The 22,655-nt window shown below is 40.2% G+C and overlaps 1 protein-coding gene across 3 annotated transcripts in view; it reads left to right on the plus strand.

The window, feature by feature from the left end:
* LOC130915304 (sperm-associated antigen 1-like) overlaps positions 1–22,655 on the plus strand; it is a 44,437-nt gene that overhangs the window by 17,785 nt on the left and 3,997 nt on the right. For all 3 annotated transcript variants that reach the window (XM_057835251.1, XM_057835253.1, XM_057835254.1), the window contains 7 exons: positions 2,639–2,738; positions 5,240–5,392; positions 8,875–9,032; positions 12,561–12,702; positions 16,853–16,979; positions 17,070–17,228; positions 17,423–17,743. In XM_057835251.1, the coding sequence (XP_057691234.1) occupies positions 2,639–2,738; positions 5,240–5,392; positions 8,875–9,032; positions 12,561–12,702; positions 16,853–16,979; positions 17,070–17,228; positions 17,423–17,743 (1,160 nt within the window). The remainder of the gene's footprint in view (positions 1–2,638; positions 2,739–5,239; positions 5,393–8,874; positions 9,033–12,560; positions 12,703–16,852; positions 16,980–17,069; positions 17,229–17,422; positions 17,744–22,655) is intronic.

The following is a 22,655-nucleotide window of genomic DNA, read 5'->3' on the forward strand; positions in this document are numbered from 1 at the left end:
CATGAGAGGTAAACAGGTTAGACTTTAAGAGGATGCTCGCCATGCTAATGCTACGAGTTACATTTAGAGTGAAAGGATCACTCTGTAAACACCTTCAAAGGCTAAAGCAACATTGCATAGTCTCTCATGCTAGATTAAAAAAATCTTACAATATGTACAAAAAAGGCAAGACTGAAGCTTCCTGTGGCATCCTGCCTTCAACCTACTGCGGGGTCCTACCGTCAGTCAGCGGCGGCCACAGATGCCTGATCAAAATCCATTTTTTTATCGGCTTATTGTTTTGTTTGTTAATTGGCCGATGGCCGATGTTGGGAAAAAGTCCATATTTCAGCCCGATATATCGACTGGCCGATGTATAGGTAAAAAGCAATATAAAGTACAGTAAGCCATTAAAATTAGATGTGCGAAAACTGAATTGTTCAATATGAGGCAGATACATAGATTTAGGTACGCAAATCGCAATATATGTATATATAGACGGTACACAAGAAAGCTCGCAAACAGTTTGCTGAAGACATGTCAACAAAGCACATGGATTACTGGAACCATGTCCTATGCTCTGATGAGACGGGCGGGCTTTCTTGTGTACCCTCTTCAGAAGAGGCTTCCTCCTGGGGTGACAGCCATGCACACCAATTTGATGTGGAGTGCGGCGTATGGTCTGAGCACTAACAGGCCGACCCCCCCACCTCTTCAATCCTTGCAGTAATGCTGACAGCACTCCTGTAACGAGTCACATAACATTTTGGACGGAAAATGACAAGCAGTACTCAATTTGGACATTTAGGGATGTACATAGTTTCTAAGGGGTGTACTCACTTTTGTTACCAGGGTTTAGATATTAATGGCTATAATTTGAGTTATTTTGAGGGAGAAATAAAAGAACTCTATTTTATAAGCTGCACACAGACTACTTTTCATTGTGTCAAAGTGTCATTTTGTCAGTGTTGTCCCATGAAAACATATACTTAAATATCTTCAGAAATGCGAGGGGTGTACTCACTTTTGTGATACACTGTTAGTATTTGTACCCCTGAGAATCAGCAATAATTATGACACTCAAAAGAGTTGTCGGTCTACCTTAAATAAAGTCCGCCATTACCCCATGAGTAACCACCCACTCACCACCCGTTTCAGCTCAATATTGCCCACATTCAGTCATAATCCAACTGCTACCAAGGGCAAGACCAGAGAGCTTTCGAAAGACACCAGAGAAAAAATTGTTTAGCTCCATAAAGCTGGAAAATGCTATGGGACAAGGAAAGCAGCTTGGTGAGAATAAATCAACAGTTGCAGCAATTGTTAGAAAATGGAAAAGACTAAATAATCTACCTCGGACTGGGGTTCCATGTAAAATCTCTCCTCCTGGGGTATCACTCATGATGAGAAAATGAGGGCTCAGCCGAGAACTACACGGCAGGAGCTGGTCAATGACCTGAAGAGAACTGGATGCACAGTTTCAAAGGCTACTGTCAGTAGAACACTAGGGTGCAATGGTTTAAAACCATGCATTGCTCAGAATGTTCCCCCTGTTGAAGCCAGCACATGTGAAGGCCCGTCTGAAGTTTGCCAGGGACCATCTGAATGATGCAGAGGGGTCATGTGAGAAAATCATGTGGTCAGATGAGACCAAGTAGAACTTTTTGGTGCAAACTTTACTAGTCGTGTGTGGAGGGAAAAAGAAGTAAAAATCGCAAGAACACCATCCCCACTGTGAGGTATGGGGGTGTTAACCTCATCCTTTTCAGCAAAGGGGACAGAACGACTGTACTGTATAAAGCAGAGGATGAATGGTGAAATGTATCGTCAGATTTTGAGCCACAACCTCCTTCCCTTAGAGAATTGAAGATGAGTCGTGGCTGGATCTTCCAAAATGACAATGATCCGAGGCACTAAGCCAAGCTGACTAAGGAGTGGCTGCGTAAAAAGCATATCAAGGTACTGGAGTGGCCTTGTCTCCAGACCTCAATCCAATAGAAAATCTTTGGATGGAGCTGAAACTTCGTGTTTCTCAACGACAGCCCTGAAACCTGACGCATCTAGAGAAGATTTGTGTCGAGGAATGGGCCAAAATCCTCTCTTCTCCTTGTAAGAGTCTTTTTTTTTTTCCCTGGTGAGAGGAAAAGATGGAGTGTGGAAAGATACTGGTGTGCATTTGTTGGGCTGGTGTGCTTACTGCAGGGGGTCCAGTCTGTTTGGAATGATGCTCTGAATCTGAGCCAGTGCCACTCTCTTGAAGCACTTTGTGATGATTGGAATGAGCACTACTGGCCTGTAATCATTTAGACAGCTGGGTTGGCTCCTCTTGGAGTGAGGAACAATGCTATTTTGTTTAGACAGGTGGGCACAGTGCTCTGGCTGAAGGTGAGGTTAAATATGGAAGTGTGGACATCTGCCAGCTCGCTAGCACAACTACTAATGACAAACTCATTTCAGTTCTCAGCAGAAAGATAAAAACCCACATGACTGGACGTCTAGCATTTTCAATGGCACTCAAAGATTATTTACCTTTATGAAACACAGACTGCTTTGCTATTTGTCATGTCTTTATTAGGTGGACAATTGCACATTGTTACAAAAATTTACATTGTTAAATTAACTAAAAAAAATGTGTTATCGTTTTTTGTTTTTCTTGCAGGTATTGATAGTCCAGATGATCTGTGTATTTTGTACTCTAACAGAGCAGCTTGCTACCTGAAAGATGGCAACAGTCAAGACTGCATACAGGACTGCACACAGTGAGTCATACCTTGATTGGTCTGTGCGCTGATAAATACTTTCATAATAAATGCATAAAACTACAAACTTTATGAATGTATATTTTATTTTCTATCAGTTTTGACATCAACCAGTATACTGCTTAGAAATTAGGTCAACATGGGAATTTTCTTCTATTTCTGTTGCTGTCTCTCACAACCAGTCAGCAACGAATTTATTGATTGACAATTCACCTGCGAGGACACTGGCCAACCCAGAAACTGACATCTACTGTCATATGAAAAAATTAGGACACCCTATGGAAGCTTGTGTGTTTTCTAACATATTTGTTCATATGGATAGTTAATATCATTTTTAACAATCTTGAGAGATTCAAGTAGTAGAACTAAACAATTAAAACTGAAAAAAAGATTTTTTACAACTTTCTGTAAAATGTAATTTTAAATAAATGCAATTTCTGTTGAATAAATTAGGACAACCCCACATTCAATCCCACTTAAAAGGGCTTAAATCATACACAGGGTATCGCATCAGGTGCACATCATGAGAACATCATTACCTAGTGTTTTGAAGGAGGCTTGCCGTACTTAAACCTCACATTTAGTTTGGTGTGCCCTTGACTGTTGAAGTGAGAGAAAACACCATTGTGAGATCAAAGGAGCTGTCTGAGGCCTTCAGAAAGAAGATTGTAAACGCTTATGAGTCTGGTAAGCGATTTCAAAAGGTCTCCAAAAGAATATAAAATCAGCCAATCCACCGTCCGGAAAATAGTCTTCAAGTGTAGGACATTCAAAACAGCTGCCAACAGGTCTGGCTGTCCAAGCAAGTTCACCCCGAGAGCAGACCGCAAGATGCTAAAAGAAGTCTCCCAAAACCCTAAAATGTCATCACGGGTCCTACATTAGGCTCTTGCCACTGTTTATGTGAAAGTGCACGTCTCTACAATCAGAAAGAGACTTCACAACTTTAACCTTCATGGGAGGTGTGCGATTAGGAAACCTTTGCTCTCCAAGAAGAACATGAAGGCCAGACTGAAATTTGCCAGAGTGAATGTAGACAAAGACTAGGACTTCTGGAATAATGTTATTTGGACAGATTAATCTAAAATTGAATTATTTGGACACCACAACAGAGGACATCTTTGGCATAAACCCAATACAGAATTCCAGGAAAAGGACCTCATACCAACTGTGAAGCATGGAAGCGGAAGTGTCATGGTTTGGGGATGCTTTGCTACAGCAGGACCTGGCCAGCTCACCATCAAAGAATCCACCATGAATTCTATCGTGCCTCAAAGGCTGCTAGAGGAACATGTGAAATCATCTGTAAAAAAAATTCAAGCTGAAGCAAAACTGGACCCTACAAGACGACAATGACCCAAAACATAACAGTAAATCCACCAAGGATTGGCTGAAAAGGAAGAAATGGAGAGTCCTGGAATGGCTGAGTCAAAGCCCAGATCTTAATCCCATTGAGATGCTGTGGGGTGACTTGAAAGGGGCTGTACATGGAAGAAACCCTTCAAACATCTCACTGTTGAAAGGATTCTGCATTGAGTAGTGGGGCTAACTTTCTTCAGACCGATGTCAAAGACTGGTAGATGGCTAAAAAAAGCGTCTCACTGAAGTTATTTCAGCCAAAGGGAGTAACACTAGCTATTAGGTGGTAGGGTGTCCTAACTTTTTCTCCAGTTAGAATATGCATTTTTGTTGATATATTAGGTTTAATGAGTAAAACGATGTTAATTTTTGTTGTTTACCCACAATTAAATTTATTTCTTTTCCAGAGATTAGGCACTGATATGTGAACATTTCTGAATAAAGAGCTGAATATTTCATGGGGTGTCCTAATTTTTTCACATGACTGTCCATGCCACAATTTGTCAACATGGAGGAGCGTATGATATTAGCAGTGTGCGACCAGCACATACTTTATGATACCTCTCGGCATGACTTCCGTGACATAAATAAAAAAGCAGCAGTTTGGGAAGTCATTGGTGCTCAGAAAAGACCGGAAAATTTTAAATGCCCTCTAAATTTATAGCTAATGAGAGATGAGCAAGGCAGAGGGCAGTGGGTGTCGCTGTTGAGTGCCGCTGCAGTTGCATCGCAACAGTGATTACTTTTGCATTTTGCCATCGCTCATCGCTTCCCGTGTGTCCAACCCCTTAGTCCAACTTATTCCCCTCGTCGTCCTCCTTTGAAACGGTGCCGGCGGGTTTGTTGGAAAGAAAGTATTGTCCTTTTCACAATTGTTCGCAAGTGCTGTACTATGTATGTTTATCATTGTAGTTGTAGTTTACTGTAATGAGGAACTGTTTTGTCTCCTACTGAGAGGTGTTTCAAATACTCTTTATTCCCCTATACCTACGTAAGAGGTGAAACATTTCATATACACTGTATTTGTCAAACTGTTTTAATTCCAAGCACGTACATCACACTGGACAAATCTCTCACACCAGCATTCGCTGCAATTCTTGATCCTTTGCTCCTGTGTCCTCTCATCTATTTATACTCACCAGAGCCCTGGAGCTACAGCCGTTCTGCCTCAAGCCCCTCCTTCGCCGGGCCATGGCTTATGAGTCTCTGGAGCGCTACCGCAAGGCCTACGTGGATTACAAGACTGTTCTGCAGATAGATGTCAGCGTGCAGGCAGCACACGACAGTGTGAATAGGTATTAATTAGCCTTCTCACTGGGAGGCCTGTTTCCTGACTGCTCAGAAACATTCTCTCACTCATCTTCATTTGTCATTTACAGTGAGGCAAATAAGTATTTAGTCAACCACTAATTGTGCAAGTTCTCCCACTTGAAAATATTAGATAGGCCTGTAATTGTCAACATGGGTAAACCTCAACCATGAGAGACAGAATGTGGAAAAAAACCCAGAAAATCACATTGTTTGATTTTTAAAGAATTTATTTGCTAATCATGGTTGAAAATAAGTATTTGGTCAATACCAAAAGTTCATCTCAGTACTTTGTTGTGTACCCTTTGTTGGAAATAACGGAGGCCAAACGTTTTCTGTAACTCTTCACAAGCTTTTCACACACTGTTGCTGGTATTTTGGCCCATTCCTTCATGAAGCTCTCCTCTAGAGCAGTGATGTTTTGGGGCTGTCGTTGGGCAACATGGACTTTCAACTCCCTCCACAGATTTTCTATGGGGTTGAGATCTGGAGACTGGCTAGGCCACTCCAGGACCTTGAAATGCTTCTTACGAAGCCACTCTTGTGTTGCCCTGGATGTGTGTTTGGGATCATTGTCATGCTGAAAGACCCAGCCACATCTCATCTTCAATGCCCTTGCTGATGGAAGGAGATTTTCACTCAAAATCTCTCGATACATGGCCCCATTCATTCTTTCCTTTACACGGATCAGTTGTCCTGGTCCCTTTGCAGAAAAACAGCCCCTAAGCATGATGTTTCCACCCCCATGCTTCCCAGTGGGTATGGTGTTCTTCGGATGCAATTCAGTATTCTTTCTCCTCCAAACACGAGAACCTGTGTTTCTACCAAAAAGTTCTATTTTGGTTTCATCTGACCATAACACATTCTCCCAGTCCTCATCTGCATCATCCAAATGCTCTCTAGCGAACTGCAGACGGGCCTGTACGTGTATTTTCTTCAGCAGGGGGACACGTCTGGCAGTGCAGGATTTGAGTCCCTGGCGGCGCATTGTGTTACCGATAGTAACCTTTGATACTGTGGTCCCAGCTCTCTGTAGGTCATTTACTAGGTCCCACGTGTGATTCTGGGATTTTTGCTCACCGTTCTTGTTATCATTTTGACGCCACGGGGTGAGATCTTGCATGGAGCCCCAGATCGAGGGAGATTATCAGTGGTCTTCTATGGCTTCCATTTTCTATTAATTGCTCCCACAGTTGATTTCTTTACTCCCAAGCGTTTTACCTATTGCAGATTCAGTCTTCCCAGCCTGGTGCAGGTCTACAATTTTGTCTCATGTGTCCTTCGGCAGCTCTTTGGTCTTGGCCATAGTGGAGTTTGGAGTGTGACTGACTGAGTTTGTGGACAGGTGTCTTTTATACCGATAATGAGTTAAAACAGGTGCCGTTAATAAAGGTAACGAGTGGACCCTCGTTAGACTTCGTTAGAAGACGTTAGACCTCTTTGACAGCCAGAAATCTTGCTTGTTTGTAGGTGACCAAATACTTATTTTCCAGTCTAATTTGGAAATAAATTCTTTAAAAATCAAACAATGTGATTTTTTGCTTTTTTTTCCAAATTCTGTCCCTCATGGTTGAGGTTTATCCATGTTGAAAATTACAGGACTTTCATCTTTTCAAGTAGGAGAACTTGCACAATTGGTGGTGGACTAAATACTTATTTGCCCCACTTTACATTTGTTATTAAAGGTCCAATATATGGAATTTTTAAAGATCAGCCATCGGCAAATATATATCCGATACAATAGAAGAACTTATGTTAGCTGCTTGGATGCTAATCCTTCTCATAATGCTAGACTGATATGTTGGCTAGCTACTATATCGGGCCGATACATGGACTTTTTTCAAGGTCGCACGATATTGGTCGATATAATAACCAGTGTTCTTAATAAAGGCATTAAAGTATAACAGCTTTATTTTTTTTCAGTAGTGAGTAATCTAATTAATTACTTCTCTCATCTTTGCAATGCCGTTACCGTGACTGAGGATGTAAAGGCATGCGTTACTACTTTGGTTGAATGACGCGAGAAAAGTCAGAGACAGAGTGAGAGAAGAGCTGGAAGGGCGTTGCAAACGCGATGCTAGCCTAGGTGGCTCCAATATTTCCTGACTAGCCGACAGCCCACAATCTACGCCCACTTGATGCTACGCTAGATATCACATGCATATAGAACTAGATGCGAAATTACAGACTCGGCGGCGAACTAGATGCCAAAAGATACACTCGCCGGTGTTAGTAAACAGCCGCCATCTTAAAGCAGTAGACTTCTCAGGAAGGCTCTGTTGTAGAGAACCTAAGTAACTTTTTATCTAAAACACCCCTAAATTTTTAAAATCTTGACTTGAGTCTATCATTGAATGATGAAACCGTTTTAAAACTTTCACATGTCGAAAGTACACAGAAGGGAAGTAGTGCAATAACAGGAGCAATTTTAACAACTTAAACGGTTGATTCACAGCTTTAAATGACTTCCAAACATAGCAAAGGTTACTATCTAGTTATCACAATATACCCAATATCCCTGTGTCTATTTAAGTTTAGGATAAAGAATTGAGCTAGGGCGAATTGTCCCCAAAACCCTTTAAACTTCGATAGTGTGACCTTGTTTTTTTTTTTTTTTCTTTGTTTTTTTTTAATGGAAAAAAAACATGGAAAGTAACACCAGTTACTAATTACTCTTTTAATTTACTAATTACTTCATTCAGGTAAATGAGTTAGTAACTCAGTTACTTTTTGGGAGAAGTAATTTGCAACTGTAATTAATTTTAAATGGACATTTTTCAAGATAAGCCAGTATATAGCTGATATTATAGAAGACCTTTTGTTAGCTGCTTGGGTGCTAATTTTTCTCATAAAGATGGACCGATTAGTTGGCTAGCTACTATATCGGGCCAATAAATTGACTTTTTTTAAGATGGACCGATATAATATGATAACTGTTATGTTAACTCTTTGAGTGGTGATCTTTCATATAAAGGTCGATCGATATATCTGGGCGATAGATGGACTTTTTTCCAAGATCGGCTGATATCAGCTGATTTATGACCAATAAAATGGTATTGCTGTTATGATCCCTTTTTGGGTGATGATCTTTGTTAATTTTACACCACCATGTGGCCAGTGTTACAAAAGGAAATAGCGGATGAAAAATTTTACGTCTTGTACAGACATTTATAAGAGTGATTAGTTTCATAATCAACCTGCTTAAAAAAAAAAAAACATGTCGGCCTCAAATATCAGATTACAAAATTGGCTTTAGACATCGACAATGAGGTGAATTTTTTTTTTTTTTTTTTAATTGGTTTCGACACAGGCCTTTGAAAATCCCATATCGGTCGACCTTTAGTCATTATAAATGTAATGTATTTTGTTTGTACTTTACCAACGACTGTACACATTCAAGTACTTTTTTTGTCCAAAAAAAAAAAATTGTGGGGGGATGGCCTGTCAATGAATACCCACTCTCATTCAGGATCACCCGCTTGCTGATTGAGCAGGATGGTGCAGACTGGAGAGAGAAACTCCCAGATATCCCTTTGGTTCCTCTTTCGGCCCAACAGCACCGTAGAGAGGAGCCACCCAGCACCGAGGTTCTCCAAGCTCGAGCCGAGAAAGCTGCCAAGGATGCAGGTAACTCGTGATTAAGAAAAAGGCGACTTACTGGTACTCTTGCTGTTCTTAGCATTCCCACAGACATGCTGCGGGATTAAACGCATTAGTGTAAAGGAGGCTATAAATGTTCTTTGCTATTACGTCGCTATGGTCTGAAAGTGAAATCTCTGAGCGGGGATTGGCTCATTCATTGACTAACTGTCTTTGCATGTATGAGCTTTAGGACTTTGTTTATAACATTATACAGTTCTATACAGTATACTGCAATCTATAAAGCAGTCCAGTAATAGAGAAGTTACTATAAAAGTATATTATATTGCTATAAATATTACTACAGTAGTTAGTATGACATTTAAAATCAGTACATTAATGGTATTTATGAACTATATTAATAACTGTATTGTTTATAGTTACGTAGATTAAAACAACAGGTGATCAAACAAGTCACTGGAAAGTCATGATGACAGTACTAGATTTGTGACAATATATCGCGATACATTTACAGGTCACTTCCTGTTCAATTTAGGGCATTTACATGTTACTTCCTATTGATTTTGAGTCACTTCCTATTCATCTGGGGACGTTTTGTATCACATACTTTTCAGTAACCCAAAATGAACAGGAAGTGACCTGGAAATGCCCCCAAATCAATAGGAAGTAACCCGTAAATGCTCCAAAAGCAGTGTTGTTTTTGGCAGCTCTGTCTCGGTCTTAGTCATATTTTAGTCATTTCAAAATGTGCTCGTCTCCGTCTAGTTTTTGTAGATGAAAAGTCAGACTAGTTACGTCTAGTTTTAATCGACTTTGACTCAAAATGTTTTCGCGTGTACAATTCTAAAGTTTTAGTGCAAAAATAAACAAATTTATGTTTTCAACAATTTCGAATGAACATTGATAGACGAGCACATATTGTAGTGTCTACAAGGACAACGCCTTAATATTACACACTCAGCAGGAAAACAATCCTATTATTTTCAATTAATTATACCCACCTGGATGCCACGATCTATATGTAATAAAAGGACGCTCGCTGTTAGCATTAGCCTAACTCTAATGCAAAAGTGAATTCTATGCTAGCTAAGAGTTAAGAGTTACATTTCGTGTGTGATGATAACTCAGCCCAGACCGTCAAAGACTAAAGCCTGAGTTAAGCTTCTGTGTTGCAGTGACGGCATCGCAACAACGGCGTCAATGAGCATTCGATAGTTCTAGGGCAAGGGAATGCGTCTGTAGTTCACCACCAAGCCACTAGAGGGGTGTGGCGTTGTGTTTGTACAGTTTTGGGGGACTCTTGTCAACTTCCTCTAGTTTTCTTCCGGTCCACAACAATGCCAACGGAAATGGAATGTTTGGATGTGGATCTTCAGCTCATCAACATTGAACAACAAATGTTGATCTTACAAATGTTGAGGCACAGGCGACTGTTGCGGAGGTGCTCTGTCCGACTGTTGATGCCACAGAGACTGGCAGTTTCAAATTCTAGCATCGGTTGGAAGCCAGCAAGCTGCGTTGTCCAGCATTTTGCCGTGTCCTACAACAATCCATTGGGAAGCCATAGCAGATTTCTGGCGGCAATGAAACTTCCCAAACTGCATTGGAAGCCTTGATGGTAAACACGTTATCATAAAAGAACCGAGCCACTCTCAATCAGTAATGATGTATCAAGTTTGTAAACTGTCTGTTGTTGAAAATTAAACATCAAAACAACTCTTTTGCCACCAAACTGTGCTTTATTCTTCATATACTTGAAGTGTAAAATGTAAATAAGTCAAGGACTCACAGCAAACATGTGGACGAACCCATTCGCTTCCGAACACACACATACTTGTCTCGGAGGTTCTTCCATTTTTTTTATGCATTCACTGACCTTTAGCCCCGTATTTTCAGCAATCTCCTTCTGTGAATTGATTCCCATTTGCCAAATGGTATTTGGCAATCTTTATAATGTCTTGATAAGACATTGTAGAGGTTGTCGTACTTGCGGACCTCTTCGATGATACTCTCGTCGGCTTGGTCCATTTTTGCGTGTAGCACAACAATGTTTGAAAATGGCGGTGGTTTCGCGCTGAACCAGAAACAACACTCTGAGCAGACCAATCACTGTCCATTTGCATCACGTCACCACGCGCTGACGTGACGCTCAGTCAGGGGAGGGTCTTAAATCGGATCTGCTTGACGCCGCAAGTCTGCCGCAGAAGCATAACTCGGCCTTAAAGCAATATTGTATATTCTCTCTTGCCAAGATAAGAAAACCTTACCATGTGTACCATTGAGTTGGGGAGGCGCAGCACGTCACATGAGTGACACAACCAGACACTGCTAAGATGAGGCTAACTACGCAAAAAATGTTACACATTGTGAACATGTGACTGAAACTATGGCACATTTTCATCTCGTTCTCTTGTCAGACGAGTCTTGTTATGTTTTAGTCTCTCAAGACACGTTTTTAGCTCGTTATCGTCTCGTCATGGTACTGAAAAAATTGTTGGTCAATGAAATATTTTCATTATCGTCATCGCTGACGAAAACAACACTGCCCAAATGGAAAAGGAAGTGACCGAAAATCCACAGGAAATGAATGACGTGAAATGCCCCAAAATTAACTTAATGCCTGGTATAACTGGTACTGACGTCCATAGACCTCCAATCCATTTGAAGTGGGAGGGATGACAGCGTATGAACGTAGAGCAGGGGTGTCCAAACTTTTTGCAAAGGGGGCCAGATTTGGTGTGGTGAAAATGTGGGGGGCCGACCTTGTCTGACGTCCTTCACGTAGAACAATATATTTATGCAAATTTTAGCAAGCCATTCTGTGTGTCACATTTGCTTTATTATTTTTTTTTTTAATTAATAATTTCAACAATCTCGCAACTAGCCTTTGTGGCGTTCGACTCTCGGTATCTTGCTGCTGTGAAATTAAACTAGCTTCAAGTTGCTTCAATTTCTCGCTGCGTATCTTCCCTGTAATCTTGTCGTACATGTCAGCGTGTCTTGTTTGGTAATATCGCCTCACATTGAACTCTTTAAAAACAGCGACTGTCTCTTTGTAAATGAGGCAGACACAGTTGTGGGTATTTTAGTGAAGAAATAGTCCAATTTCCACCTATCCTTGAAGCGTCTGCTGTCGCAGTCAACTTTTTTTGTTGTTGTTGATTGTTGCCATTTTAGAAAATTGGAAGTCAAGCGTCACACGGGGTAACATTGCTTAGAGTGCTGCTGCCTTTTAGTGGGTAAATGAGGAGCAGCATTTAATGCGTAAGCTATTTCATATGCTGGTAGCAGTACTGCTGACCAATTTATTAAGTCTGTGTGTGGGCCAGACGTTATTGATGTTATGACAGAGGCTGGGGGCCAATGAAATTTGACCATGGGCCGCATTTGGCCCCCGGGCCGCACTTTGGACATGACTGACGTAGAGTGTCAATTAGCTATATATAGTCTTATTATTATTTGGACAGATTACTTTTTAAAATTGAGTGGATTTTTTTCTCAAGGTTGTTTTGAGTACAATGGGTTTTTTTGTTTGGTTTTTTTTTTTGTGTCTAGAAAGGAAAGCAGAAGCTCGTTTTGCGGATTTCAAGCAAGATGGAAACGAGTTTGTGAAAAAGGGCCAATATCAGGATGCACTTGGAAAGTATTCGGACTGCCTTAAGATAAAGCCCGATGAATGTGCTATCTACACTAACAGGTGAGACACACTTCAATTTATTTGACATGTATTTTCTTTAAATTGGAATGAATGCCAGATGTTTCATTTGTTTCCTGCAAATAATCATTAAAGTGCAAGACATCACCTAGTATAAATGACCTTCATGTGAAAGATGGTTGCTCAAAGTCTTAAAGTTTGCAAATTGTGCATTTCTTAGACCTCTGGCAGTGGAGAAAATAATCTTTAAAGACACAAAAAAATGATAGCACTCATGTCACACCAAGACTGGGACACTTGAAACAGGTTAAAAAAAATAGCTAAGAATTTTGGCATACTTGTCATAGTTTCTGTACCTGTTTAATCTGTCGCGGTTCTTCATTTGTCATCTGAGAGAGACAAAGCCCGCTTCACGTCTTAGGTCCATTAGAGAGTATATCGTCCATTGGCACATATCCTACAGTGGGTCACCAATGCGTGACGAGAAGCTGTACAATCTGAGATACATTCGATTGGCTGAAATAGTACTGACATTTGAAATTGTCTGACAAAGAACGACTCTTTGGTCTACCATGTTTTGGACTGTAAGACCCACTTAAAATCCTTTTGACACAATTTTTGACAGTGCATCTTATATATGAATTCTGGTTGTGCTATATGACCTCGAACCTATTTGGTTGTAGCATGCCTGTATTACCCTACTGCAGTAAAGTGCTCGAGACATATTCATCATTCATCAAACCCATAAATAAAACAAAAAATATCAAAGTAAGCAGTAATTACAATGTTAAAAAATAAGGCACAAATGACAAATGCAGTGCAGTGATGCACGAATGCGCCTTGTAATCAGGTGCAAGGGCGGACTGACATACAGGTATATCAGGAATTTCCCCGGTGAGCCCGTGGTCAAAGGAGCGGGCCGTAAAATTAGCGCACCCGCGTAATCCCCGCATTACGGTAAATGTAGCAAGTGGCAAGAGCAGTTTTAGTCTCAACACTCTAAAATATATAATGCCACCATTGTCATCATTTAAAAATGAAATAAAGTCACCTGATCTTAAAACCGCTCCATCTACATGTGCATTATGTGCGCTGTCACGTCATTACAATTTTATGCGATTTCCCTGTGCAACGGGTCGTTTTAGTAGATGGTAGGTTAAAGTTCTCATTTTTGTGGCACTGTAAATCCACAAATGTGAAAAGGTAATGGCTAAGGTTGATGAATATTAATAGTAGACCTCTCTGACTACTCCCATACTCAAAAGTATGCATTGTTACTGTACAAATATTTGGAAAAATGAATAAAACTCCTGCATGTGAACTTTATCAGTTTACAGTTCTCAGTTTTGTGATACTGTAAATCCACAATTCTGAATAAGTTCTGGACAAGGATGGTAAATTTTAGAAGTGGACCTCTCTGACTACTCCCGCATTCAAAACTATGCATTTTTACTGTACAAATATATAACAAATTTGAATTTTAAGTCCTACATGTGGACTTTGATCTGGTTCCAGGTTACAGTTCTCATTTTTGTGGTACTGTAAATCCACAATTCTAAATAAGTTCTGGACAAGGATGGTGAATATTGGAAGTGGACGTCTCTAACAACTCCCAGACTTAAAAATAGGCCTTTTTGCTGTGCAAATATTTAGAAAAATGAATTAAAAGTCCTAAATATATTCTTTGATTAGGTTACAGTTCTCAGTTTTGTGGTACTGTAAATCCATAAATCTGAAAAGCTCAAGGCTAAGGTTGGTCAATTTTAGAAGTGGACATCTCGGACTACTCAAAGACTTAAATCTAGGCATTTTTGTTGTACCAATATTTAGAAATTTATCATTAAATATCCTAAATGTGGAGTATGATCTGGTTACAGGTTACGGTTCTCAGTTTTGTAGTACTGTAAATGCAGAATTCTGAATAAGTTCTGGCCAAGGTTGGTGAATATTAGTAGTAAACCTCTCTGACTGCTCCCATACTCAAAAGTATGCCGATCGATCGGGTCCGATCACGTCATTTTCAAAGTATCGGAATCGGCAAAAAAATATCGGCCATGCCTTTTTAAAATTTTTATTTATTTATTTTTTTTAATTAAATCGTTCTCTAATTGTATTTAACGTTACAGACATAATATGTTTCACTCTTCCAGAGTCTTTAGTTTAGGCTTAAGGTAGGGTTATCAAATTTATCCTAATAACGGCGGTAATTAATTTTTTAGAAAATGTATCACGTTAAAATATTTAACGCAATTAATGCATGCGTTGCACGACTCACTCACGCATTGTCGCGCTCAATCAGTAATGGCGCCGTTTTACCTATATAAAGAGATAAAAGGCAGCGTAAAATGAGTAGAGTGAATTTTGGCAGCCTTTGGAGCCATTTTTAAATTGGCTAAAACCTTACAATCCCTCTCCCTACGATTAGAAATATCATGGCAAGCAATGTGGGGAAGCAAGGTAGCAATTGATCTTTATCTTAACACCTTATGTTACTTGCCAACGCAGAGAAGATATATCAATTGGTAGCACTACGCACAGTCATGGTTCCACTTTCCATCATGCATTTGGGCATGACTACAGTATCATTTACTGAAAGCTCAACAAATACACTAGATGGCAATATTTAGTCACAATATACAAAGTCACACGTCTTTCTATCCGTGGATCCCTCTCACAGAAAGAATATTAATAATGTAAATGCCATCTTGAGGATTTATTGTCATAATAAACAAATACAGTACTTATGTACTGTATGTTGAATGTATATATTCGTCCGAGTTTTATTCATTTTTTTCTTAATGCATTGCCAAAATGTATATGATCGGGAAAAATTATCAGGAATGATTGGAATTGAATCGGGAGCAAAAAAAAGCAATCGTATCGTGAAATATCGGGATCGGCAGATACTCAAACTAAAACGATCGGGATCGGATCGGGAGCAAAAAAACATGATCGGAACAACCCTAATTTTTACTGTACCGATTTATGGAAAAATGAATAAAAGCCCTGCATGTGAACTTCATCAGGTTACACTTCTCATTTATGTGGTACTGTAAATCCACAATTTTGAATAAATTCTGGCCAAGGTTGGAGAATATTAGTAGTAAACCTCTCTGACTACTCCCATACTCAAAACTGCAGTTTTACTGTACCAATATTTAGAAAAAATGAATTAAAAGTCCTAAATACATACTTTCATTAGGTTACCGTTCTCAATTTTGTGGTACTGTAAGTCCACAATTATGAATAAGTTCTGGACAAGGATGGTGAATTTTAGAAGTGCACCTCTGACTACTCCCAGACTTAAAACTAGGCATTTTTATTGTACCAATATTTAGAACATTTTAATTAAATGTCCTAAATGTGGACTTTGATCTGGTTACAGGTTAGGGTTCTCTGTTTTGTGGTACTGTAAATCCACAATTCTGAATAAGTTCTGACCAAGGTTAGTGAATATTAGTAGTGAACCTCTCCGTGTTGCTGGCTGGATGGCTTCTAACACCGTCCATGAAGTGGGCAGGTCTTTCAATGACTTCCAGGCCCCCCCCCCCACACACACACACACACACACACACACGTCCCGAACAGGTCCGTCTTATGTATTAAAATAAACTCATGCATTGATGGTGCACCGTTTATTTTCATTTTTATCCACAATTACACATCGGAAAATTGAATTTTTTTATTTTATTATTTTTTTTACTTTATTAAACGAGATTCTTTCTTCAGAGATGCAAATGATTAAGGTGATGTCTTGCATTTTAAATGGAATATCTCCTCACCCAAAATGTTGAGATAGCTTTTTGCTATAGCTGTGCTACTTAAAATTTCGACATTTAGTATGCATTCACGATATAATGTCACTTCTCCCTTTTTTTTTATTCATACAATGATTTTGCTTAAGGGGAAAACTTGTTAGCTTGTGCCATTGGGGAAATTTTGATGCAACTAACAGGAATAACTACCTATTATGTTTGTTTTTGAATGGGTCTCTGCAGTTGAACAACTTAGACTTTGAAGCCACACCTGAGCAAATACACATACAACACATGATTACACAAGACATGTTTGTACTGTATATCCAGGAATACTAGCCTTTTCCTTTTTTGTTATGTTCATGGTTGTATGATTACATTAATAAATTAGATTCTGATGAGAGACATCACAAGTGTGTGTATGTGTGTATTGACAGAGCCCTATGCTATTTGAAGCTGGAGAGGTTTTCCGAGGCAAAGCAAGACTGTGACGCAGCACTCAAACTGGAGCCTGGCAATAAGAAGGCCTTTTACAGACGAGCCTTAGCCAATAAAGGACTTAAGGTGAGGTCGGATGGTCAAATATGATGGGCTTCTTTTTCATCCAATCTTGTGTCAGTGATCGACAATTTGGTTTATTGTTCCTTGCGCCAGGATTACCTAGCATGCAGCACAGACCTCCAGGAGGTGCTGCAGCAGGATCCCAATGTGCAGGAGGCAGAGAAGGAGTTGGAGGAGGTCACAATTCTGCTCAAGCAAAGTCTCGCCACTGAATCACCTGCTAAATCCAGGAAGATCATCCCCGTTACAGAGGTAGACTTTTGCATTTCATTTTTCGGTCTGTCATAAATCAATTAAGTTATAAACTCATCGCTCCTGTTGACAACGACTGACATCCAATCCATTCAAATTGGGAGGGGCTAGCAGTGAACATTAATCAAATTCTAATAAATATTAACATTACCATGATTAATATTAACAAATCTTTGCTTCGTTTCCCTTCATAGGTGGAAGGTGATCAGAAAACACCAACGGTTGCAAAGTCTGACAGCTGTTTGAAAGAGGAGTTGGGTAACAACTTCCAACCAAACAATGCATACGAGTTCGGCCAAGCTTTAAACAACGCCTGCAGCAGCGGCAACATGGCGGCTTGCGCCGATATGTTGGCGTCGACAGCTCCCGAGCTGTTGCCGCAGTTTTTGAGCACTCAACTCAACGGGCAGACTATCAGCTTCATTGTGAAAGTGCTGGACACGCACCTGCTGGAGAAAGACCCCAACCTCGTTTACAAACACCTTTGTCATCTTCATAATGCTGACAGGTTCTCGGTAAGAGTAAAGAGTAAAATGAGTGATCACGCCAAGAGAATTCATGTACAAGTGTAGCCCTAAATCGAAAGTACAGTGGTATGAAAAAGTACCTGAACCTTTTGGAATTTCTCACATTTCTGCATAAAATAACCATCAAATGTAATCTGATCTTTGTCAAAATCACACAAGTGAAAAAACAGTGTCTGCTTTAACTAAAACCACCCAAACATTTATAGGTTTTCATATTTTAATGATCGTATGCAAACAATGACAGAAGGGGTAAAAATAAGTAAGTGAACCATCTAATATTTTGTGTCCCCAACCTTTGGCACCAATAAATCGGCATCAGGGATCAGTCTGGCACATCGATCAGGATTAATCTTGGCCCATTCTTCTCTACAAAACTGCTGTTGCTCAGTCAGATTCCTGGGATGTCATGCATCTTTAGGTCATAACAAAGCATCTCAATGGGATTCAGGTCTGGACTTTGACTTGGCCACTCCAAAAAGTACAGTGCCTTGCAAAAGTATTCGGCCCCCTTGAATCTTGCAACCTTTCGCCACATTTCAGGCTTCAAACATAAAGATAGGAAATTTAATTTTTTTGTCAAGAATCAACAACAAGTGGGACACAATCGTGAAGTGGAACAACATTTATTGGATAATTTAAACTTTTTTAACAAATAAAAAACTGAAAAGTGGGGCGTGCAATATTATTCGGCCCCTTTACTTTCAGTGCAGCAAACTCACTCCAGAAGTTCAGTGAGGATCTCTGAATGATCCAATGTTGTCCTAAATGACCGATGATGATAAATAGAATCCAACTGTGTGTAATCAAGTCTCCGTATAAATGCACCTGCTCTGTGATAGTCTCAGGGTTCTGTTTAAAGTGCAGAGAGCATTATGAAAACCAAGAAACACACCAGGCAGGTCCGAGATACTGTTGTGGAGAAATTTAAAGCCGGATTTGGATACAAAACGATTTCCCAAGTTTTAAACATCTCAAGGAGCACTGTGCAAGCCATCATATTGAAATGGAAGGAGCATCAGACCACTGCAAATCTACCAAGACCCGGCCGTCCTTCCAAACTTTCTTCTCAAACAAGGAGAAAACTGATCAGAGATGCAGCCAAGAGGCCCATGATCACTCTGGATGAACTGCAGAGATCTACAGCTGAGGTGGGAGAGTCTGTCCATAGGACAACAATCAGTCGTACACTGCACAAATCTGGCCTTTATGGAAGAGTGGCAAGAAGAAAGCCATTTCTCAAAGATATCCATAAAAAGTCTCGTTTAAAGTTTGCCACAAGCCACCTGGGAGACACACCAAACATGTGAAAGAAGGTGCTCTGGTCAGATGAAACCAAAATTGAACTTTTTGGCCACAATGCAAAACGATATGTTTGGCGTAAAAGCAACACAGCTCATCACCCTGAACACACCATCCCCACTGTCAAACATGGTGGTGGCAGCATCATGGTTTGGGCCTGCTTTTCTTCAGCAGGGAGAGGGAAGATGGTTAAAATTGACGGGAAGATGGATGCAGCCAAATACAGGAACATTCTGGAAGAAAACCTGTTGGTATCTGCACAAGACCTGAGACTGGGACGGAGCTTTATCTTCCAACAGGACAATGATCCAAAACATAAAGCCAAATCTACAATGGAATGGTTAAAAAATAAATGTATCCAGGTGTTAGAATGGCCAAGTTGAAGTCCAGACCTGAATCCAATCGAGAATCTGTGGAAAGAGCTGAAGACTGCTGTTCACAAACACTCTCCATCCAACCTCACTGAGGTCGAGCTGTTTTGCAAGGAAGAATGGGCAAGAATGTCAGTCTCTCGTTGTGCAAAACTGATAGAAACATACCCCAAGCGACCTGCAGCTGTAATTGGAGCAAAAGGTGGCGCTACAAAGTATTAACGCAAGGGGGCCGAATAATATTGCACGCCCCACTTTTCAGTTTTTTATTTGTTAAAAAAGCTTAAATTATCCAATGAATTTTATTCCACTTCACGATTGTGTCCCACTTGTTGTTGATTCTTGACAAAAAATTAAAATTTTATATCTTTATGTTTGAAGCCTGAAATGTGGCGAAAGGTTGCAAGGTTCAAGGGGGCCGAATACTTTTGCAAGGCACTGTATTTTGGTTTTCTGAAACCATTCTGAAGTTGATTTACTTATGTGTTTTGAATCATTGTCTTGTTGCAGAATCCATCTTCTTTTTAGATGTCTGACAGATGGCCTCAGGTTTTCCTGCAAAACATCCTGATAAACTTTTGAATTTATTCTTCCATAAATGATTGCAAGTTGACCAGGTGCAAAACAGCCCCAAATCATGATGCTCCCTCCACCATGCTTCACAGAGGGGATGAGGTGTTGATGTTAGTGAGCTGTTCCATTTTTCCTCCACACATGACGTTGTGTGTTACTCCAAACAATTCAATTTTGGTTTCATCAATCCACAAAATACTTTGCCAAAACTTCGGAGTGTCCAAGTGCCTTTTTGCGAACATTAAACGAGCAACAATGTTTTTTTAGACAACAGTGGCTTCCTTTGTGGAGTCCTCCCATGAAAACCATGCTTGGCCATAGTTTTACATATAGTTGATGTATGCACAGAGATATTGTGATTTCCGTAAGTCTTTAGCAGACACTCTAGGGTTCTGTTTTACCTAAGTATTCTGCGCTGAACTCTTGGCATCATCTTTGGTGGACGGCCACTCCTTGGGAGAGAAGCAACAGTGCCAAACTCTCTCCATTTGTGGCTAACTTTTCTGACTGTCAATTGAAGAACATCCAGACTTTTAGAGATGGTTTTGTATCCTTTCCCAGTTTCATACAAATCAACAATCCTTGATCGCAGGTCTTCAGACAGCTCTTTTGACCGAGCCATGATGCACATCAGACAATGCTTGTCATCAAGACAATTCTTACCAGGTGTGTGTTCTATAGTGGGCAGGGCAGCTTTAAATCACTCATCAGTGATTGGGCACACACCTGACTTAAATTGTTTGGTAAAAAATTGGTTTCAATTGCTTTTTATGTCTCCTTAGGCAGAGTTCACTTACTTATTTTTGCCCCTGCTGTCATTGTTTGCATGCTATCCTCATTGAAATAGGAAAACCTATAAATGTTTCAGTGGTTTTAGCTAAAGCAGACACTGTTTTTACATTTGTGTGATTTTGACAAAAATCAAATCACATTTGCTGGTGATTTTATGCAGAAATGTGAAAAATTCCAAAAGGTTCAGATACTTTTTCATACCTCTGTAGATCCCAAAGGGCTTCGCAAGCATGTAACTATGGGTGTGACAATCAGAGGTTGCGCTAGACTTTTTCGTTGTCTGTCATTTTGACTGACAGGGTCATAAAAATCCGGTCATAATCTATTTTTACCCGTCACTTAAATTTTTAAAATGATGATAATGACATTGTGGTGACCCTTTGTTTGGCATAATTCCCCTTCCGTACTTGTGTGTCCATTTGGCTGAGCGCGTTACCGGCTACGACAGTCACGTGACAGAGACACTTAAGAGCCGCGCGCGGTCCCCTCACTATCCACTCGCTCGACATGTCGAAATGCTCTCCTGTGAAATGCCTGTTTAAAAATGTTCCCGTTGTTACTTCTTGCGTTCGCTTATAAGTGCCCATTTAAAAAGGAAAAGCGATGGATGATACTACACACAGAGCGTATTATTAACAAATGTTAAAGTTGTATAATCATATAGCGAGAATAAGGAACGTCACTGACAAGCGCAGGCCCCTGCGAGTGAATAGTGAGGGGTCTAGGATAGTGCGCCTACAGATAACAAGACTCTTAACATTGCATACCGCTTCAACATATTCAATAGTATTTAGTTTTCATTCATTTTAAATTAATATTCTGTCCGAACAAGCTTAACAGAATCCACACCGTGCCATCACACATGAAGCAGATGAATATGTAACTTTTTCTCCGCAGGACAAAAACAGCGGACTGTGGCCCCAGTAGTTAGGTAGCCTACCATATGTAGCATATGGAACAATGAAATTAACAGTTCACCTGCTGTGGCCTGAACGTAGTCTCACACTTTCCTCCTGGTGCGCATGGACTTGAATTGCGTGCCCGCTTGTGCAGTACCTGTTTTTTCACCTCTTTTATCAACACCATTGTCGTTTTGGGGCTTTTTGAAGAAACTTCGGACACTCAGTTGCCTTGACATTTTTCAGAGTAAGGCCAACGACGTCATGCATCAAGAGAGACAATAGCTAATTAATATGCTCACTCGCCACCCTGTGGTCTGGGGTGTGAATTGCAACCGGTCAAAATGACGGATGGACTTCAGTTTTTTCCGTCACCGTTTTAAAAAATCGGTCAACGACGGAAAATATTCGGTTAACGCGACCCCTGGTGACCATATATCAAAATGTATATATGTCGCGATACTTTGTAGCCCAATCCATTTGAAGTGGGAAGGAGGCAGCGAATGAACATTGATAGTGATAAACTAGTAGCTGCCCAATACACAGCAGAATGATGAAAATGGCTTATTTTTCTGAAGAACAATTTCCTAAACAATGTACGCCATCTCGTGAGATTATCGTTATCGTGAGCCTTGTATCGTAAATCGTATTGTATCTTGAGCTACCTAGGGGTTCCCACCCGTACAAGTAAGATTATAATTTTAAAGGGGAAGTTGACATTTTTTTTTTTTTACATTAGGCTTAATCTAGAAGTTAGCGGGGGTTGGGGAGGGGTTAATTAATCGGTGGAGTTGGTTTCAACAAATTCTGTGCAGTTTGTTTGTTATTTGTTAGCTTCAGTGCTTTGGAGTGGCTAAGCTAACACAAGTCAATGGGGTTCGCTAGCATGCCAATAAAAAACAACATATGCACATATGATGGCCTTTTCACACTAGCGTCATCCCAGTGTGAGGAGTGGTCCACGGC

The sequence above is a fragment of the Corythoichthys intestinalis genome, chromosome 4 (genome assembly GCF_030265065.1).
Source record: "Corythoichthys intestinalis isolate RoL2023-P3 chromosome 4, ASM3026506v1, whole genome shotgun sequence".
Taxonomy (NCBI): domain Eukaryota; kingdom Metazoa; phylum Chordata; class Actinopteri; order Syngnathiformes; family Syngnathidae; genus Corythoichthys; species Corythoichthys intestinalis.